Source organism: Oryzias latipes, chromosome 2 (genome assembly GCF_053564925.1).
Source record: "Oryzias latipes strain Hd-rR chromosome 2, Olatipes_Hd-rR_3.1".
Classification (NCBI taxonomy): domain Eukaryota; kingdom Metazoa; phylum Chordata; class Actinopteri; order Beloniformes; family Adrianichthyidae; genus Oryzias; species Oryzias latipes.
The window spans coordinates 15979857-15997955 of NC_136238.1; the positions used below are offsets into that span (position 1 = coordinate 15979857).

Genomic DNA, 18099 nt, shown 5'->3' on the forward strand with positions numbered 1-18099 from the left:
GACACCTTGAGCTACAGCTGCCCTTCCTATGCACACTCGAAGGTCTGACGCCACCATATGGCCCCCTGACGCAAGATTTCACCCAGGGGAGAGCATCTGAGAGGACCATGACCCTCCCAGGAGAGGGTCATGGTCCTCTCAGAGGGGTGTTGAAAGGGGCACGATATAGATATTTCATGAGTTTATTGGGGGCAAAATTCAATTCAAAAAAAGGACTAAACTTAAGCTTTAGATCTGATTGGACTCAAACTAAGCCTGCAGGTTCACACTTAGAATGAACCCCGATTTCCTGTTGTAAGTCCAACCCCGAACATCTTTTGATCTATTTTAAAAACATTCCCAGTGGTGTTTTGGATTCTAATTTTGCTGTTTTTAGCCAAAATCAAAATAACCTGCATCTTTTTGTAGCACACAGTTACTGCAGGACTGTTGGTGTAGAGTAAGCCTGCCCCCATTTCCCATCATCTCTCCATTTTGCATGTCCTCCCGTTACCTTACAGCCCCTCTCACCGCCAACACTACTGATGAAACCAAAATGGCGAGCAATATTGGAGTTATCCAGCTGTACAGTTTCTGGCCAGATACCACAAAACCAAGACGTACACGGATCCAAGCGGATGCATCAGAATGAAGTGGAGCAGGGAGCTTGCGGTTTCCCATAGTAGCTTCTATCTCACAAATACAAGCTTTTTCCTACAGAATCTTTCATCTGCTCCTGATTTGTAACAATTTGAATAAAGACAAACTCAGAAATGCAATTGTGAGCTCAATTTTCTTTATATATGCCCTCCATCATCAGAAAAATGCTACAGAAACATGTTTCATCGGAGTGGGTCCCTAACAAAGCGCCTTTTTTTAGTGATTTTTGCGCTGAAAAGCAGCCATCTGATACTTTAAGTGGTGATCCTTTACGTGTTTAAAAAATGAGTTATGCTGTGGTGGAGAGGCTGACTCACAGGCTGGGTTCTTCTCTCCGCAGACGTCAGAGCTCCATCAGACATGTGAAGGTTTTCTGTCTACTCCAGCGTCTGATGAATGAAACTTTTTGACGAGAATTGCTGTCTATTAGAAGGTTTCCTTCTAATAAACAAAGAAGTACCCATGTGTATGAGTTTTTTCAGCCTGCATGGATTTAGTGCAGGATTATGGCTGCGGTATGGGGAGTTTTCCTTGAACCACTGAAACCATTGTAGCCGAACGTCTGGCTTGTTTTTGTTAAGTGCTGGGTATTCCTGGCAGAAAATGCAGGCCTAACCAAAACATGGTAGGTTTCGAGTTTCATCAGTTTGCGTCTTATATCTATGAAGCTACAAGCGACTACTTCCAATGAAAAGTCCTTGTAAATACACATATATGCGTGTGTCAAGCTTGTGCATCCAAAACTCTCACGTGCACATGTCCCTACGCAAGTTTGTAAGTCAGTTTTCAGGGTCTACGTACAAAACGCGTGGCTATATAATGCGGGTTGAAAGTTAAATCAGTTGACCGATCAAAGGACTGGGATTTGCTAGTGACGTTACGGATGCCGCACCTTTTAATTCACAAAAGTTCCAACCGTTTGAAAATTGGTTGAAAAGAATTGAAGTTTATTATTGCAGATTGTGCCCCGATAAGAATCGTATGACACAAAGGCATTCACATATCGGAACAGAGCTGTGACAGAAAAAGTCTGGAGCAAGAATCATGAGATTTGCACCACTTCGACATTTCACACTTTTGATAGGAATAGCAACCTCTTCCAACCTACAGTTGGAAGAGGTTGCTATTCCTATCAAAAATGTTCATATATATATATATATTTATAACTATTTATGACTATAGCAAAGCAAAGCAGAAAATGCCCTTATTTGCGCCAGTAAATACTAGTAAAAGAAGAAGAATCCCTTCCCTAGTAACAGGTAGTGACCGCAACATTTTTCGAACATGCCTGGTGTGATTGTAGCATTAGAGATAGCTTGAGATGGCTTGGATGGTAGAAACCAAAAGAGAGACTGACCTAAGTAAAAGTTGGTACAGTGTTCCCTCACTATAGTGCCCTCTACCTTTCACAATCATGCTGTTTCGCAGATTTTTTTCTGTGCGATTATGCATGCTTTTTTGTTTATTTCACTGCGCACTGGGTTCTGTGTCCTGATTGGATGTTAACCAATCTCCTCAATGTTACCTGTACAGATTAATACACTTAAAAGCTAGTAAAGGTTGATTTTGCATGATATAGGCCCTTTAACTTGTAGGTACAGAGTTCTCTCAGTTATCGCAGTAGTTACATCCTAAAAAAACAAACCCATGATAGGTGAAATCCGCAAAGTAGTACTACAGTTGTTTACAGGGCTGCAAAACCCCTCACTACACACTGTGCACTTTTCCCAGACAGACATCAACATTTACAAAGTTTTCTCTCTTTTTTAAACTCTCAAATTGTTGTTCACCTTTCGGTATGTCCCTTCAGGGGTCGCCACAGCGAATCAGCTCTTACTGATCCGCACAGGTGGTTTGACAGTGATTTTTACGCTGGGGACCGACATAGGGGGACCCAGACTTGGACAGTAGCGGAAAAGGATCTTGCCCACAGACCTGCCGGATTTTATCATGATTTATGAAGATTTGGAAAACCAAACGCATATTGTTAATTCTTCACAAAAAAAACAACCCCAACGTGATATTCTGATCCATTTACACATCTCTGAGCATTCTGCCAAAAACCTGCTCTCTGTGCACCAGCCCCTCCCAATCCATGAAAACGAGTCAGTTCTCACATTGTGACGTAGATAAGTGAGGAACAGCCCCTTCCAGGAAGAGTCTGCGCTGCCAGTCCACCCCCAGACTAACACACACAGCCACTTTCTCCACTTAGCTAGCGAAGATCGGCTAAACGCTTTCCTTTGACATGCACAATATGCACAAGTATCTTTGCAAAAGTTTGGATGTTTTCTGTTTCGTGGGAGAGACGCAGACACTGCTGAAGCCGACTCTAGGTTGACATCATGAAATAGGTGGCACAAGGAGCAAAAGGCGGTGCCTCAGAGATCAAGATGTCTTACTTCCAGGTAAGAAAATTAATTGTGAAAATAACTCATATTTCATTTAAAAAATGTGTTCTTTTGTGTGCCAAATGTCATTTAAAGCATGATATAGGCTCTTTAAAAGAGTTCACAAAAAAAACTCATGTTTCATGTTTCAAAAATTTGAAAGGAAGAGCGGCCTGGAAACCTTTTTGCATCCTCAAAAAGGAAGTGGTGGCACTTCTTAGATTTTTGAGGAGATTCTTCTTGCAGAGATTCTGTGTTGGGTTACAGAAAAGGGTCCAGATTTCTTGTGGTGTGTTAATCAATGAGAGAGCCTCTAAAATACCCTTTGAAATCCCTTTGGAAGAGCTACAACGTCAGGGAAGCAGATTTGGCATCTTTTCCTCAGATAACTTGGCAGTTTTTCCTGATTTGTTTGAAGATCTGGTTCTTTTGCTGTCTTTTTTTCTCCTCTTTTCACTCACCGCATCCGACTCTGACTTCCTCACGGTCACTCCTGCACACATTGACTTGCTTTCGTCATTGTAGCCATTCAAACTGGTGAAGGATGCGGAAGGAATGAAAAGTTACAGACAACATTCCGGGTCACGGCGTCACTTTTCTTTTGATGAAAGTGACCTTTCCGCCACCTTGGTGTTCCTGTATTCTGTTAAAATCTTGCAGATGAAGTTGCAGACGGGGCGGGGGTGGGGGGCAAGCGATGCCCAGGCTTTATTAAAAAGGCTCTTTGCAGAGCCTACAACAATAGACTGAAGGTGACTCAGCAGTTCTTTGAAATATGGAGCACGATTTTTTCCTTGAAGTTAAAAAACAACTTATTGAGTGGTAAAGTCATCGCAGCAGATGCTGGCAAACTGCATTGACTTTAAGTTTTGTAACTAATACTTTAATTTGTCTGGGGATTCAATATAAAAGAGATAAACAATGTTAGAGCATGCAAAAGTCCTATTATTGTCGAAGCAGAACTCCAGATGAGCAAAAAATAAATTTATCATGACAGCAAAACAGCAAATTTTCATAAAATTATGGTACATAATGAGTTTGGATACTTATGTTTTCCTTTACTTCCCCATTTACTGTTGCTATAAAGGAAAATAGCAAGTTTGCTGTCTGTTTCAGAGATTCTAATATTTGTCAGGATGCGTCATGAAATGTTCAACAATTTAAAGGTGTTTTTTTTTGTAGATTTTGTTCTAATGTTACACCAGTAGTCAATCCTGGAATCGATTTTTAGACAACTCCATGTTTTCAAGGTTACCATCCTGTTCTTTGGTCCTCTGGGAGTTCTGGAAGAGCTTGAATTTATGTTAGAGGTCATTTTTGTCTTTTAGATTGACTCCCTAACCAAAAGCGTTTTCCAGAAGGACTTGATTGTTCAGGGAACTTCTCACAAGAAATCAGTACTGGATCCAGAAAAAAGAAAAGCACCATACCATCATCCTATCTCTTCTAAGTTGGATGAACAAAGTCACAGTGTAAGTCCATGGACTCGCCTTTTTGATGAACAGCAAAGATGCTGCGTGATAGACTAGATGTCTTCAGCTGTGGGTCTGGTTTTCACTTCGTCAGGCCAACACTCTTTGCTACTCCAGTTTTTTCATGTTTTTGTCTTGTTTTGAGTTAATCAAAGTTCCAAGTTCTTACAACAAACTTAGTCTCTTGCCCATTTGGATCCTACATCACAGGTTTCTGACAACAGGACCTGACCAACCGATAACCTGAGGAGAATTATTGCTGAAGTAGCAGTTCTCTTTCCATTGCAGTCAGCGCCATGCAACGCCGCACCGCTCCAGTTGAAGGTTTTCACGTAGCCTTTTTCGAGCCACTTCTTGGCACGTCCAGCCATGCACCTACCTGCTCCTGAGGGGAATTGCCGGGCCCTCACCTCTTCTTGTTTCCTGCTGCTGAGGAGCACCACTGGGGCCGCTATTCTTTATGTACCTTGTCCTGGAGGAGCAGCTCCAGGACCGCTCTTTTTCATGTTTCACACAACAAGGACGTTTGTTGGTCTTTCTTTTCTGTTCCTGATTGCTCCCCTTCATGGTTCTGATGCCTGGGGAAGGTTGGCGTGACTGCTCCTCTTCTCTCTATCTGTTTTGTTCTTGGGGAAGGGTCATCACCCCTGTTGGGCAGCAAGAACCCAAACTGTTTTCCGGCATTTATTCAAGTTCCATCCCCAAATGTTGTCATGTGTTAGGGTATCTGGAATCAATCCTTTTGGGGAGGGGTACTGTGAGGATTGTGTTTTTGCTATGTGTGCTTTTAGAACTTTTGTTCATTTTTGTCCTAGCTACTTGCCTATTTAAAAAAGCATATCTATCTTGCTAGAACAAAAAAAGAAAAGCGATTTTTTAAAATGATTTTTTTATGAGATAATCTGTCCATCTGCAAGCAGCCGTTGGTCTTCAGAGATGGAACTAGCTCAGTAGTCTTACTTTATTAAGCAATAACTGGTAGTACACATTTACAACCTTCGGAGGAATCAATAAATCAATTTTTATTGAATCTATTCAAACTTGCTAAGATTACGATCCAGAACACTAATGTTTAATCCATATGCTTTTCTTTCAATCTTCTCCTAACATAACATTTAAAAAGCCTCTAATCCCTCCGACCGTGTAAAACCTACTGCTTGCTTACACCAATTATAACCTTATAGCACATAATTTGGCCTCTCAATAAATCAATGCACACAAACCAAGACTAAAGTGTTTTTTTTTTTTGACCATCCAGACAAACAGGCTTGTCTTGACCATTGACCATACAGGCGTCACCGTTATTGACCGTCTTGGCTTGATGCTCTGTCAGCTGTCAATACCCAAGCTTATGATTCAGAGTGCAAGATAATGAAAGGTGATTGCATATTGATTTGGTGTTAAATGCACGTGCCAGTGGAAAAGAAAACCTATGGTGGTTTTTGATGTTATTAACATAAAAAATAAAAAAAATCTGCTGGTGGTATTCAGAGAAGTGGCCTTACTGTGCTTGGACGAGTGGAAACAGGTCTTTGGCACGCTGTAACTTTATGCGGCCGCTGTTCACAGACGTATCAAATTTGACCTGATTGACAGCTCTGAGGGCAGCAGGAGAGAAAGGCCAAGCCCTCGAGTTTCCAGTCTCTCGTCATTAACAGATGCTTGAGTGTGAAGCTCACTGTGTGTGCGTGTGCATGCAAGACTTTCATTTTTAAAAATTAGCTTGCATAGAGTTTGGTAAGTTTTAACTTGAAAATAAAAAAAATTCAAACACGCAAACAGGAATTTCCATATATGGAAAAAGTCAGTCACTATTGGTCACCTGCCTTTTTTTTTCACGATTATCCGCCTGTCGATCTCACACTCTGATTTTCCCTGACACGTGATCAAGACTCCAAGATACTTAAACTCCTCCACCTGGGGCAGGAGCACTTCATTCACCCAAGAAGGACAAACTATCTTTTTCCGGTCAAGAACCATGGACTCAGCGGTGTCATCCCAGCTGCTGTACACTCTGGCGCAAACTGCCGAAATGCATGATCAGGGTCCTGGCTCGATGAAACCAACAGAACAAAGAGCAGAGAGGAAATCCTATGATCCCTAAACCAAACCCCCTCCGACCTCTGGCTGTGCCCAGAAATTCTGTCCATAAAAACTATAAACAGATCCGGTGATAAAAGTCCAACACGCACCAGGAACAGGTCCAACTTACCGGCCATGCGAACCAAGCTCCTGCTGCGGTCATCCGCAACAGCCCGGGCCGCAGCTTACTTAGACCATGTTAAGGTGGCGATTAATTTTTTTTTTCATATGTCCTCCATCAGCAGAAAGAAAACACAAAAACATGTTAAGAACACCCAAAACACCAGCGAGGGTCTTTAGCCCCTAAGAACCAATGGTGGGTGATATCAGTGTGACAGAAAAACATCAGAAATGGATTTTGCGGTCCACTTGATTAAAACGTAATTTTATTTTTAAGAAAAAGTTGGTCTGTGTTTTTACGGATTAAGAAAAATTTAAAAAATACTCAAAAATGTGTCTTTTTTTTTTACTTTAAGCAAATTGCTAAAAGAGCCTCAGTATTTTAAGTTTCTATTTAAAACCTAAATAGACCTCTGGAATACCAAGGGAGAGGTTTGCCATGTGACCTATTTTATGATGTCTGCTATTAAAAGTTTCCATTAAATTGTCCATTTGTTTTTTTGATTTTTAAACTTTGTTCACAGTGTGAAAATAAATCATGTTTATGAATACATGCCAAAAAAACATTTGATTGGTTTAACGGAGAGATTATGAAGGAAAAATGTTGATGAAGATTCATTTACCTGATAATTTGACAGTATAAGATTATAGAAGTGTTTAAAGTCTTCTGTCTTTTGGTGACAAATGTTTTTTTATTTTGTGGGTTAGGTTAACTAAATTTCCCTCAAAGGCCAAAGTGCACAGTTTTTGTTTTTTTCTTGGGACCTAAAAGCTGGAGCTATATGGACAAATCCATTTCCCATTAGCTTCCAAGTTGGCTAAAGCACCTGTGCCTGCTGTTTTATCTGTGACTTTACGACCACACTGTTCAATACACTAAGGTCGAAGGAGCTGGAAAACAGCTTCCTGAGACTCGTGTGTTTAAAGAAGCGTCTTCATGGTGGGCATCACTCAAAGAGAATATTAGATTTTTAATGACACTTTTATTGAGGAAAGACTTGTCAGCTGCCACATAAACCAATGATGATGCTTTCCACTGCAGCTTGAAGCACCGGTTTATCGCACACCCTCCTCCTCAGCACCATAGCAGCGGCCTGCTTTAAAACGGGCGGTATTTACGACTCAGCACTCTGCTTTCCTGGAGCTCTGCTGAGCATGTGGGGAGGGCAGCTTGACACCCGCGCAGCTCAATTTAAAGATAGACAAGCTCTTGGTTCTGTCTATTTTGTATTAGGATCTGCACACCTGCTTGTCTGTCCGTCTTTTTTTTTTTTACACGACTGTACTCAAGATGTATTTTCTTTCATTTAAAATGCTGATTCGGTCAAAATATTTCTATTTCATTGCTTCAGTAGTTAAGTTTACCAACTTTTAATTCACTGTCCAGTTAAGTGACTGATTTCATGTGGTTACTGAAATCCTTGAATTTACTTAGAGGTTGGTTGTTTCAAAAACAAAAGCTGATTGATTTTTTGCAAAGTTTTTTTTCTAATAAAAAATATAAATATTTTCATGTTAGGTTTATATAATAGTTTTATTTAAAAAAAATGCTTAACTACACGTTGAACAACTAAACAGTCAGCAATTAATGCCTATTAAATGTTAAATTTGCCTAGTTCAAAAACCTTCAATGCCACCTGAATTAAATTATGTTTATCATTTATTAAACCAATTTCGTTTTTTGTCTTTGACATTTTTATGTACTTTCATTATTCACCCAATTAGGAATGATGTACAGTAGAAATTTCGTTCACAAAACCGGCTTGTCTTTACTGTGATATGTGTCTCCATCTAGTGGCCAAAAGAAGAAACGCAGCAAGAATCCTTCGGCGGAATCTCAGCTGAATCCAATGAGGCAGTGATGATGAACATAGAAAAAAAATGGTTTCCTTCTTAGAAGCAGCTTAAATGTTTGACTGTTTATTATTTTGTGACAAAAGGTTTTTTTTTCTGTTTTAAATGAAAGTCAGATCTAGATTTATTTATTCCACAGGTTATTTTTTTCTATAACGAGAGCAATGTCAGAGAAATTTTCCAGGCACAGACGAGCTGGCAACGACATACCATCAGGTCGACAGCTTCCTCGCACTCCTCCCATGAAGGATGTGAAGAAGATTTTAGATTTTTCTGATCAGGACTTGGACTTTAAGTTGCCACACCAGAATGAAGAGGTATGTAAACAATAGCAAGGCCGAAACAAATGGTCGTTACAGTAGCTGATTTTTCTTTTTGTCCTTTCTTTAGAGTAATGCCAGATCTGCACGTGATTCTGAAACAACTGCAGGTGTTTCTGTCATTTTTACTGTTTTATGGGTTTTCTGTACATGTTCCCTTCAACGTGGAATCATTTTGTGTCTCCTAACAAACTCAGATGCCCCTCACTCCATGCTGAAAGGGATGAAGGGATATCAGGTGACTCAAAGCGACCTGGAATTTCTCAAGAAGATGGAGGAGGAAAAACTCATCAAAAAGCTGCAGGTGATCCGGTCAAGTGTCCAACACTTTGTGGTGCAAACAGGTTCTCTATGTTGATGGCTTTTCAGGGTGAGTTTAAAGAGGTTCAGACGCTGTTAAAAAAAGAAACCATGGCCTTGGAGCAAGCGTGGGTTTGCAGGGAGAAGGAACAAGCTGAACTCAACAAGGTAGATTGTTCCAAAAATGTTCTTTTGTTGCAAAAAACTGTTACTTTTTCCACTGTATGTGGTGCATAACTAAATAATTCTATCATTAAAAGTATGCATTTGTCCGATCCGTCAGTTTCCATCACGTGAGGAGCTCTCCGAGTGGGTCCAGGTGGTGCTCAGGATGACCACGCCTGCGATGGAGTTTGCAGACATGGATGTCAAGTCTCTCCTCGCCAAAGTGACTGTGAAAGACGTTCAAAAGGCGATTGCTGAAAAGAAGAAAGGAGTTGCACAGATGAGGAAGAACCTGTCCATAAAGTAATATCTGTTGTTGCATAAATGCTCATTTACACTCTAAAAATGTTCACACTTAAGATTCTCCGTTGATGGTTTTAGGAGGAAGAAAGAGGCTGAAGAACAAGGCAGGCTTGAGAGAGAAATTGCAAGCCATGAGGTGAGCGGGAATGCATCTCTTAGATATTTTTAAGGTCTCTTTTTTTAAATGCTTTTTTTTTTCTGTTTTCATAGATGAAGATACAGAAATTGATGAGAGAGTTGTCGGAACTAAAATCTGAGCTTTCAGAGCGAGAGGTGAGGATCAGTATAGTTTGTAAATATAATTTTTAGTTTTTGTTTTTTTACTATTCAAAACTTACTAAATTGATGTAATTGTTTGGCTTATTGCCTTCAAGGCAGCATTTGAACCACAAGATCAGCCTAAAAAGCACAAAGCGCCTCAGGAGAATCTAAAAATACAAGATGCTAAGACAAAACGCAGAGGACAACCAAGAAAGGAGGAAACCCGACAGACTGAGGAGCCAGCAGAGAAAGCTAGCGGCACCAGGCGGACACGGCCGGTGAGTCGCAGCAGCGGGAAGGATGAAGGCACACACAAAAACAAGAGTGGTGCTTCTGAGAAATCTGAAGAGAAGACCAAGAAGGGAGCAAAAGCAGGCAGAGCGAAACCAAAGGCGGTTGAGGAGCAAAAGGTCAATTCCCACGAGTCTGTAGCAGGGAGAGGAAAGCCGGATGAAGCCACAGCTTCCAGAGCCAGGAATCATGGGAAAACAAATGCTGGGAAACCTAAAGCCACATTGCGCTCAGGAAAAGCAGTAGGTGGTGTGACGGAGGAGGTTCAAAACATCGTTCTGAGACGATCCAAGAGGATTATCAACAAGAGGTGAAGACATTTGATCTCATTTCTAACTCTCAATTTTACTACTGCTTTGTTTCATGTGAAGTTTAGGATATTTTTAATTTTCTCAAACATTCTGTTGAACACTATCGACAAGTTTTACGCTCAATTTTTAAGAAATATATAATTTTGCATCATTGTCTTCTCGCAATTTATAACACATGATATCAAGAGTGCATTTATATTTTACGGATTTATTTTTTTTCTCTTAAAATGGAAAATAAAGTAACTTTTTAACCCCTTGATGCCTGAATTTATTGGCAGCTATGAAAGTCATGTTTGCTTTCATCTACATGCTAAATTAAGGTAAAATTTGAAGCCTAAGTGGTTTGATGTACCTTTTTTTTTTTTTTCATTAAGATGTGTCAAGAGGTTAACTACCACTGATTTTAAGATTTAAAAACATATTTTTTCTTCAATGTTTTATTAGGTTGAGCTGGACATGGTCTGAATCACAAATGTGGGGGAAAGGGAGCCCAAACTAAATAAAACCCTTTCAGAGAAAAGTAAAATAAATATCAAATTCAATTACTAAATTTGTATAGTTTTGAAAATGGTTTAAGGAAATAAGTCAAATGTCCTCGAAATCAAACTTTCTCTGCAAATTACATGTCAGCATTGACCATTTCATGATGCTATTCCTCCTTTTTAAAGCTATTTCAAAGTATTTGCATCTGTTCTGGGGTGGAAATTGTACATCCCTCTTGTAGTTCTTGGATTCAAACATGTAACCTTGTCAAAATTGTCAGTTTGTCTGAGAACACAGGGACTACTACCACTGATCAAAACTGCCTGACGTGAGAAATGTTTCTCCTCAGTTTCACAGCAATTTAGGTCATTATCTTTTTCAGAACTTTATTTACAGCCTTTTTTTCTTAATTGTCAAGCATTGAAAAAATGTAGTGTCTTGCGTTCTTCCTTCTGAATTTTTCCAATTGAAATGAGGTTTTCACAGAAACATTAAGATTCTGGCTGAGAAAGAGAAGTTGATCACAATCTGATCACTTCGTTTGAACTGAGGTAGAAGAAAAATGCATAAAAAAACCTTAGAAAATACAAATTAGCATTGTACATTGCCCCTAAATTGTCACGATTTCAGAGGTCCCTTTAAAAAAGAAGAGTCAGAACTTTTAATCGTATTCGAATGAGCACTCACTCCTGCGGTAACAAATAATTGCCACAAGAGGGAGACAGTTAGGAATTAAAGTCATAGTAATTAAATGTTTCGAAATACCAGTTTTTTTTTTTGTTTTTTTTTTAAGAAAGCTGGAAGTAAAGCTTTACCCTATTGGTTACATGATGCAATTGAACATGATCAGAGAAATCAAACTTATTCAAAGAATAAAAAAATGTCTAATAGGAAAAAAATACTTTTTTGCAATTGGCAAATCTTTCATAAAATAACAAGAATAAGAAAGTATTTATCTGGTTGACTCAATGAGACATTACTTCATTAAAACAAAGTGTTATTGCTGATTATTTTTTATTTTTTATTTTTTTTTAATAATTTACAAAAGTAAAAGTCCCAAAATAAAATATAAAAATGAGTGAAAGAAAATGTTGTGAGGTGAAAAAACTAAAAAGTAAATATTTCTTTTACAAAATCTTCCCAAAAATCTATTTTGTTTAAATGGGTGAAAAGTGTGAACATTAATTTTGCACTTTAGAACAGTTTCCAAATTTAGTTCTCATATTTTCAGAATTTTGTGTTTTTAAACGAAAAGTAAAAAACACTTGGGGCTAAAGAGTGCCATCCAAGTGAACCCTGTGTTTGGTGGGAAGTGACTCAGTTTCGGGGTCTGCATTTGGCCCCGAAGCATATCCCCTCCCCCTCCAAAAGCATCTTAGTTTGGTTTAAACGGTCCATGCGCCTCTGCCAAAGCTAAACCCTGTAAAAATAAGTTGGTGAAAACAAGGGGGCGAGGTGTGCAGCGCATGCAGGGGCCGCTGCGCCACGTTTAAAATACACTGGAGTTCAGATCTCAGAGTGTGAATGCTGCCCAGCCAGTCACAGGGAAATTTGAAACCACTCCACAGGAGTGCAAGTGTCTTCAGTGCGGTTTGTGCAACCACACAAGCAAGGGGAGGTGGAGTAACCACTCACTTTTAGTGCGTCTCATACTTCTGTTGTTTGGAGTGTAGAAAGGTAAAAGTGACCAATAAAGAATATTTATGCTCTTTTGCCCTTGAGTTCCACTTCATGTGTTATATTTGCCTTTTTGTTGATTCTTTCTGCTACCAAGACAACCTTCCCCTGCTTTTTTTTTTTACTTTACGTGCTGCCACCTTGTGGTATATTTTCATATTGCAGCCAATCCAGTCTTCTGTTTTTCTAAATGACTTGGGAAAATGTAAGAAAATATAGTTTCCTAGTAAATGTTTTGTCTACAGTTAAGTCATAAAATACCTCTTTGAACATGAGAAACCTTTTAGCAGATTTATCTTTGTCCTCTCAAAGGGAATGTTCAGCTTTATTGATGAGTTGTAAAGTTGTTGTTTTTTTTAAAACTTGTTCATCTTTGGACATTGTTGTTTTAAGCTGTAACATACCTCCATTATGAGTTTGGTCTCAGTAAACTGCACGAGTTCTGGCCTGAACTGAAAGCAAACAAAGTCTAGACAGCGTCCTCTAGGAAAGGAAGTGCAGGCCTTCAAAATAAAATCGTGGCTTGTTTGTTTTTCCCCATTTTTGGATTAGTGTCCACTCCAGGTGGTAGGTCTGACATGCGGTTTGTTCACTCCAGGATGCAGGGATCACTATGATGTTTGGAGAACAAGGTCAGCTGATGAGGAAAGGTCTGTGACAGTAGCTTGACTGTGGACATTTCTCTTTTTATGGTGACTATGATAAGGAAAAGAAGAAGAAGGGACATCAGTTGTGTTTTATTTGATGGAACTCTTTTTGCATAGTTTCTGAATTACAGGCCTGAAAAAACTTGTACAAGTTTTGTTATCTATTGTTAAGTTTCACCCCAGCTGACAAAAAACCCCAAAACATATTTTTATCAGAGTATTAATTTAAGGAACCTTGTTTTGATGGATTATTATTATTATTATTATTAACAGAGGAAAACCTCTGTTACAGTTTACATGTAAGGTGATGATTTTAATTTTTTTAATGGATTTTCAACCTTTTTCTTTTTTAAGCTTTATTGGGACTAACCCCATAAATGAGATATATATCTTTTATTTTCTATATGTATTCGTAAAAAGGTTTTAATAATTTATTTATGGTAGAAAATTCTTTTTATCGCTTTTCATAATTTTTTCTGTAGCACCTTTATAGCTAACATCCTTTACATTTTTTCCATGAAATTTATTTTCTTTTTCTTTTTTTAGTTTTTCAGTTCGCGTCTGCACACTGTCCCCTTTAGATCACTTAAACTCTAGTAATAGTGTTAGTTCAGCCCTCTCTTTTTTTCTTTTACTTATAAAATCTAAATTTTTCTGTAATTTTTCAGAAAGTCGTAACAGAAAACTTACACTGATTGTAATTACCTACTTCTCATTATTTTCTTCACACCCTCTAAAAACTCAAAATTAACCCAAATTGGATCACTTTCTGTGACGTTAAAGAGGGACTAACTTTAAAAACTCCGAAAATGGATAAATACGGTTCAAAAAGTGTTTTAAGAGTGCAGGTCAATTTGACCTAAACACAAGATTAAAAGAACGCAAGTTCTGAAGTTCCACTTTTAAAAAGGGTTTCCATTGATTTAAAGCTTGTTTTAAAGGTCATCACAAACATCAGAGTCTCTTGTTGTGCAGAAAATGAGCTCAAGATGAGTTTACTTCTCAGGGGAATGATGGGAATTGTTTGCACCGTCTGCTTCAGCTTCTGCTGCTTCCACTTGGCTTGGCCTTGCTATTTCTGGATGCACGCTCTTTTTAAAAACACATCATCAATTCTGTTGTCTTGAGAGAAATTAGCGTGGCCGTGCCTGACGTTGCAGCCGGCGCAGTGGAAAGCTGGAGCCGGCGGAGCATGTGTGACTGACTCTGTGTAACGTCTGATGGTGAGCATTTAAACCCCATAATCGACAAGATCTGGGATCAACATTTTCTTTGCAGTGCTGGCGAGGCGTAAAAATGAGCCAGTTCTGAGGATGTCAAAGTAAATATTTGCCAAATGGAGAGAGAAACCAGCTTTTTGTGGCTTCATCCGACACACGAGGAAAGAAGGAATTCAGCTGTTTGCCACGGTCAACAGGGGGGAAAAAAGGGGGTAAAAAAGCCTTTCTGTTCTACTTCACACTTGCACGCTTGACGAATAATAATGAAAACCCATGACAAGAATCTGCAATGATTCTTTCACAACTTGCGGCTGGAATAGCTGTGGTTTGGTGCTGGGCATTGATCAAGGCATTTAAAGTACAGCAAATAACCCCCCAGAGGAGGCGGCTGTAGATTCTCACCCACCCACAGTTCTGTATGTTTGGGTGGAAAAAAAGGGAATCTATCATTCTTTGAGAAATAAAAGCCCCAGTTTTTCTGAAAGGTTTTCAAACCTTCGGCCTTTAGGGTTATGCCGTGTCGTGGTCAGCCGGTGGTGTCATCACACCAATATTTGCTCGCGTTAGAAAAAAGGGGGCTGCACAGTCAGATGTTGAGGCAGAGTAAACTAGAAATCCCCAAAAATAAATAAATTATTGCAAAAAAGAAGCCATGTTTAGTAGAAATCTGTAAAAGATGCAGTTAAAATCAGAAACTTTAACTGGTTGAAGCTGCAAAAACATTATTTCCGCCTCATGTGAGTCCAATCTTTCTCCATTTGGAGAACCAAAAGTATCTAACTTTTTTTTTTAATTGTCCTGTAACGTCATAGAAAGACCCACTTTTATAATAAATCAAATTTTTGGTTATTTTGACATGTTCTTGTAGCATTTTTCTCATCACTGCCTTGGAGAAACTGAGTCCTAAATTTTGGCTATAAACTGTGTAATCATACTTAAAAGACCACTTGGGACAACTTTAAAAAAGATTTTTAAAAAATGATTGATTTTGAGTGAAACTTTTAAGAAAAATGTTCAATGTCTGTCATTCTGCATGCAGAAAGCATGTTTTATCTTTCTTAAAGAGATGAGTACGGAGTTGCACAGTGGCATAGTGGTCAGCGATCTCGATTTAAAGCAATTAGGCCCTGGTTTGAATCCTAGCTGGGACCTTTCTGTGTGGAGTTTGCATGTTTTCCACGTGCATGTACGTGTTCTCTTCAGGCACTCTGGCTACCTACCAAAGTCCAAAAACATGCTTCATAGGTCAAATGGTGTCACTCAATTGCCCAACCTTTGTCTCTGCCTTTACCCAACAGTACCTAGGTTGCCTCCAGTAACTCGAATACAGTTAGGATGACACAGGGATACAGTGAGTCCTGGAAAATGAAACAAACCTTTCAAGTAAAAAAAAAAATACATGCATCTATGAAATGAGAAAAGAAGCTGGTTTGAAAATGAACATTTAAACATGTAAAAATACTTTTTATTGCAAATAAGCAGTAAACTTTGTTGAAAGTCTGTAAAACGGCCTATAAGATTATAAATAAAATGTCAATGTTTATCGCAGTAAAACATGTTTCCTTTAAAAATTTCTACCGTCTAGAGAGCCAAAAATGTCTTTCTTTTTCATTTTCCCTTTTTTTGTCTAGTTATGTTGCAGAAACTTTCTTCCAATGTCTTAATTAGAATTTGCTTTCAAAGTTTTTCAATCTGCATGCTGTGGCAAACTTCTTTCTTTATTTGGTTTAAAAAAAGATTAAGAAGTACATGTATAAATCATATATATATTAAAAAAAAGTTCTTCTGAAATTCTTTCTTTGTTGCCTTAATAAAAACAAGACCATCAAATCACTTTTAGATGTGCTGTAAATGAGAATTTCTCCATCCTGAGGTCATTTGAATCAGCGAAGTTAAAGCACAGCATTTCTATTGTTCTACAGTCATAGTTCTCTGCTCTCTTGGACACATGAATTTCTTAAAACCTGTTTCCAAAATCCACATTGCTCCCAAATGAACCTCTTAAGAAGCTGTTTCCATCATTTAATTGTGTTCCCTTCCACAAAGTCTGGATCTTTTTATGCATGAATTGCTTCAAGAAATCTTGGTTTAAATCTGAAAGCAAAAAAACAAAAAGAAGAAGCAAACAAATGAGAAAACTGCTATAGGACCAAAATACGTCAAATTGTCCTGGGATTTAATTTTTTTTTTTCAATCTGTAGAATTGATGAAAACATTTAGTTGAAAGTGTCATGTTTGGGCTCCAAATGAACCCCATTTTTCTTGTTCTACTTTAAAGTTCTTTACACTCTTTTTCTCCATCTCACTTTGGGGGTTTCCAGCACATTGCTATGCTGCAGCTGGTCCAAGGACAGCAAGGCTGAAACAAAAGCATTCGACCCACACTGACCGCTAAATAAACAACACATTTGACGGGGGTGTCTCTCTAAACACTGCGGTATTCTCTCTAACATGTTAAGTAATCGTGACGGGCAGAGATCAAATCCGTGCTCACGCCTGATTAAGAGAATTCACATGAAACAAAATTGGCAGAGATGTGGTAGAAAGTGTGTGCATTTGTTAAAAATTAAATGCAGACCATAAAATCCCAGTTTTTGTGGTTAAATAATGCAAATCCTGACAAGGATATTTGAATTGGAGTCACTGAAATAAATGTTTAACCCTTGTGCTATCTTAGATGACCCAACCCTTACACTGATGTGTTTTTCCTACCATGACAAAGGCGGAAAAAGGTGGAGAGGATTTCATGTAATCCATGGACACCAGTGAAGATCACAAATCATTGAAGAAAAACGTTCAACGCACTGTCTTGTGGGGTCTAGATGACCCAACTCCCAACATTAAAGTGCCTAGGATAGCACAAGGGTTACATTGGTAAGATAAGGCCTTAGAGCAGTGGTGTATTTAAGACTTTGGGACAGGAGGGCTAAGCCCTTAACAGAGAATAAAATGTATACATTTTTAAAAAATAAGTTACAAGAATTTTTTTTTAAATATTTAATTAAACTGACAGATTGGTTTTCCGTTGGTTTTCTGTAATTTATATTTTAAAACCTTTTTTTTTAAATTTGTGAGTTATTTAGTTTATGAATTATTTTCAATCTGTTATTTTTTTCATTCGTCTTCTATACCCGTTTTTGTCACTTTTGGGGTTACTTAGCTGCCGGAGCCTATCCCGGCCACTTGGGTGCGAAGGCAGGGGACATCCTGGACAGGTGCCCATTGTGTCGCAGCGCCCAAAAATGTTCATGCCAAATTATGATACAAAATATCTAAACATATCACAGCAAATCCAGTTTTTAAATAATATAAAAAAAAAAAAAATTATTTTATAAGAAAGAAAGAAATATTCTTTTTTCTTAATTGTATTTCTTTTTTAGAGTCATAAGTATCAAATAAACTTTCAAAGGTACCATTTAAGAAAAATAATTTTACTGACAGCAGTTGGTAAAAGTGACAGTGGTGCGAAACTGTACAACTGGACTGGCAGACGGGGGTGGTGGTTTCCCTTTTCAAGAAGAAAGGGGACCGGTGGGTGTGTTCCAGCTACTGGAGAATGCACTC

At 38.5% G+C, this 18099-nt stretch overlaps 1 protein-coding gene across 3 annotated transcripts; it reads left to right on the top strand.

Annotated features, from left to right (window-relative positions):
- The first annotated feature begins 8189 nt into the window (after positions 1-8189).
- Positions 8190-10764, top strand: LOC101163394 (uncharacterized). Of its 3 annotated transcripts, none has more exons than XM_011483690.3 (8): positions 8190-8874; positions 8948-8987; positions 9075-9181; positions 9247-9345; positions 9461-9645; positions 9724-9781; positions 9856-9918; positions 10020-10764. In XM_011483690.3, the coding sequence occupies exons 1-8, from the start codon at positions 8722-8724 to the stop codon at positions 10509-10511; spliced, it is 1197 nt and encodes a 398-aa protein (XP_011481992.1). In that variant the 5' UTR covers positions 8190-8721; the 3' UTR covers positions 10512-10764. The 3 variants fall into 3 exon arrangements, with proteins under 3 accessions (XP_011481992.1, XP_020564028.1, XP_020564031.1); XM_020708369.2 differs by having other exon boundaries at positions 9075-9115; XM_020708372.2 differs by lacking the exon at positions 8948-8987 and having other exon boundaries at positions 8572-8874.
- The last annotated feature ends 7335 nt before the right edge of the window (positions 10765-18099 follow it).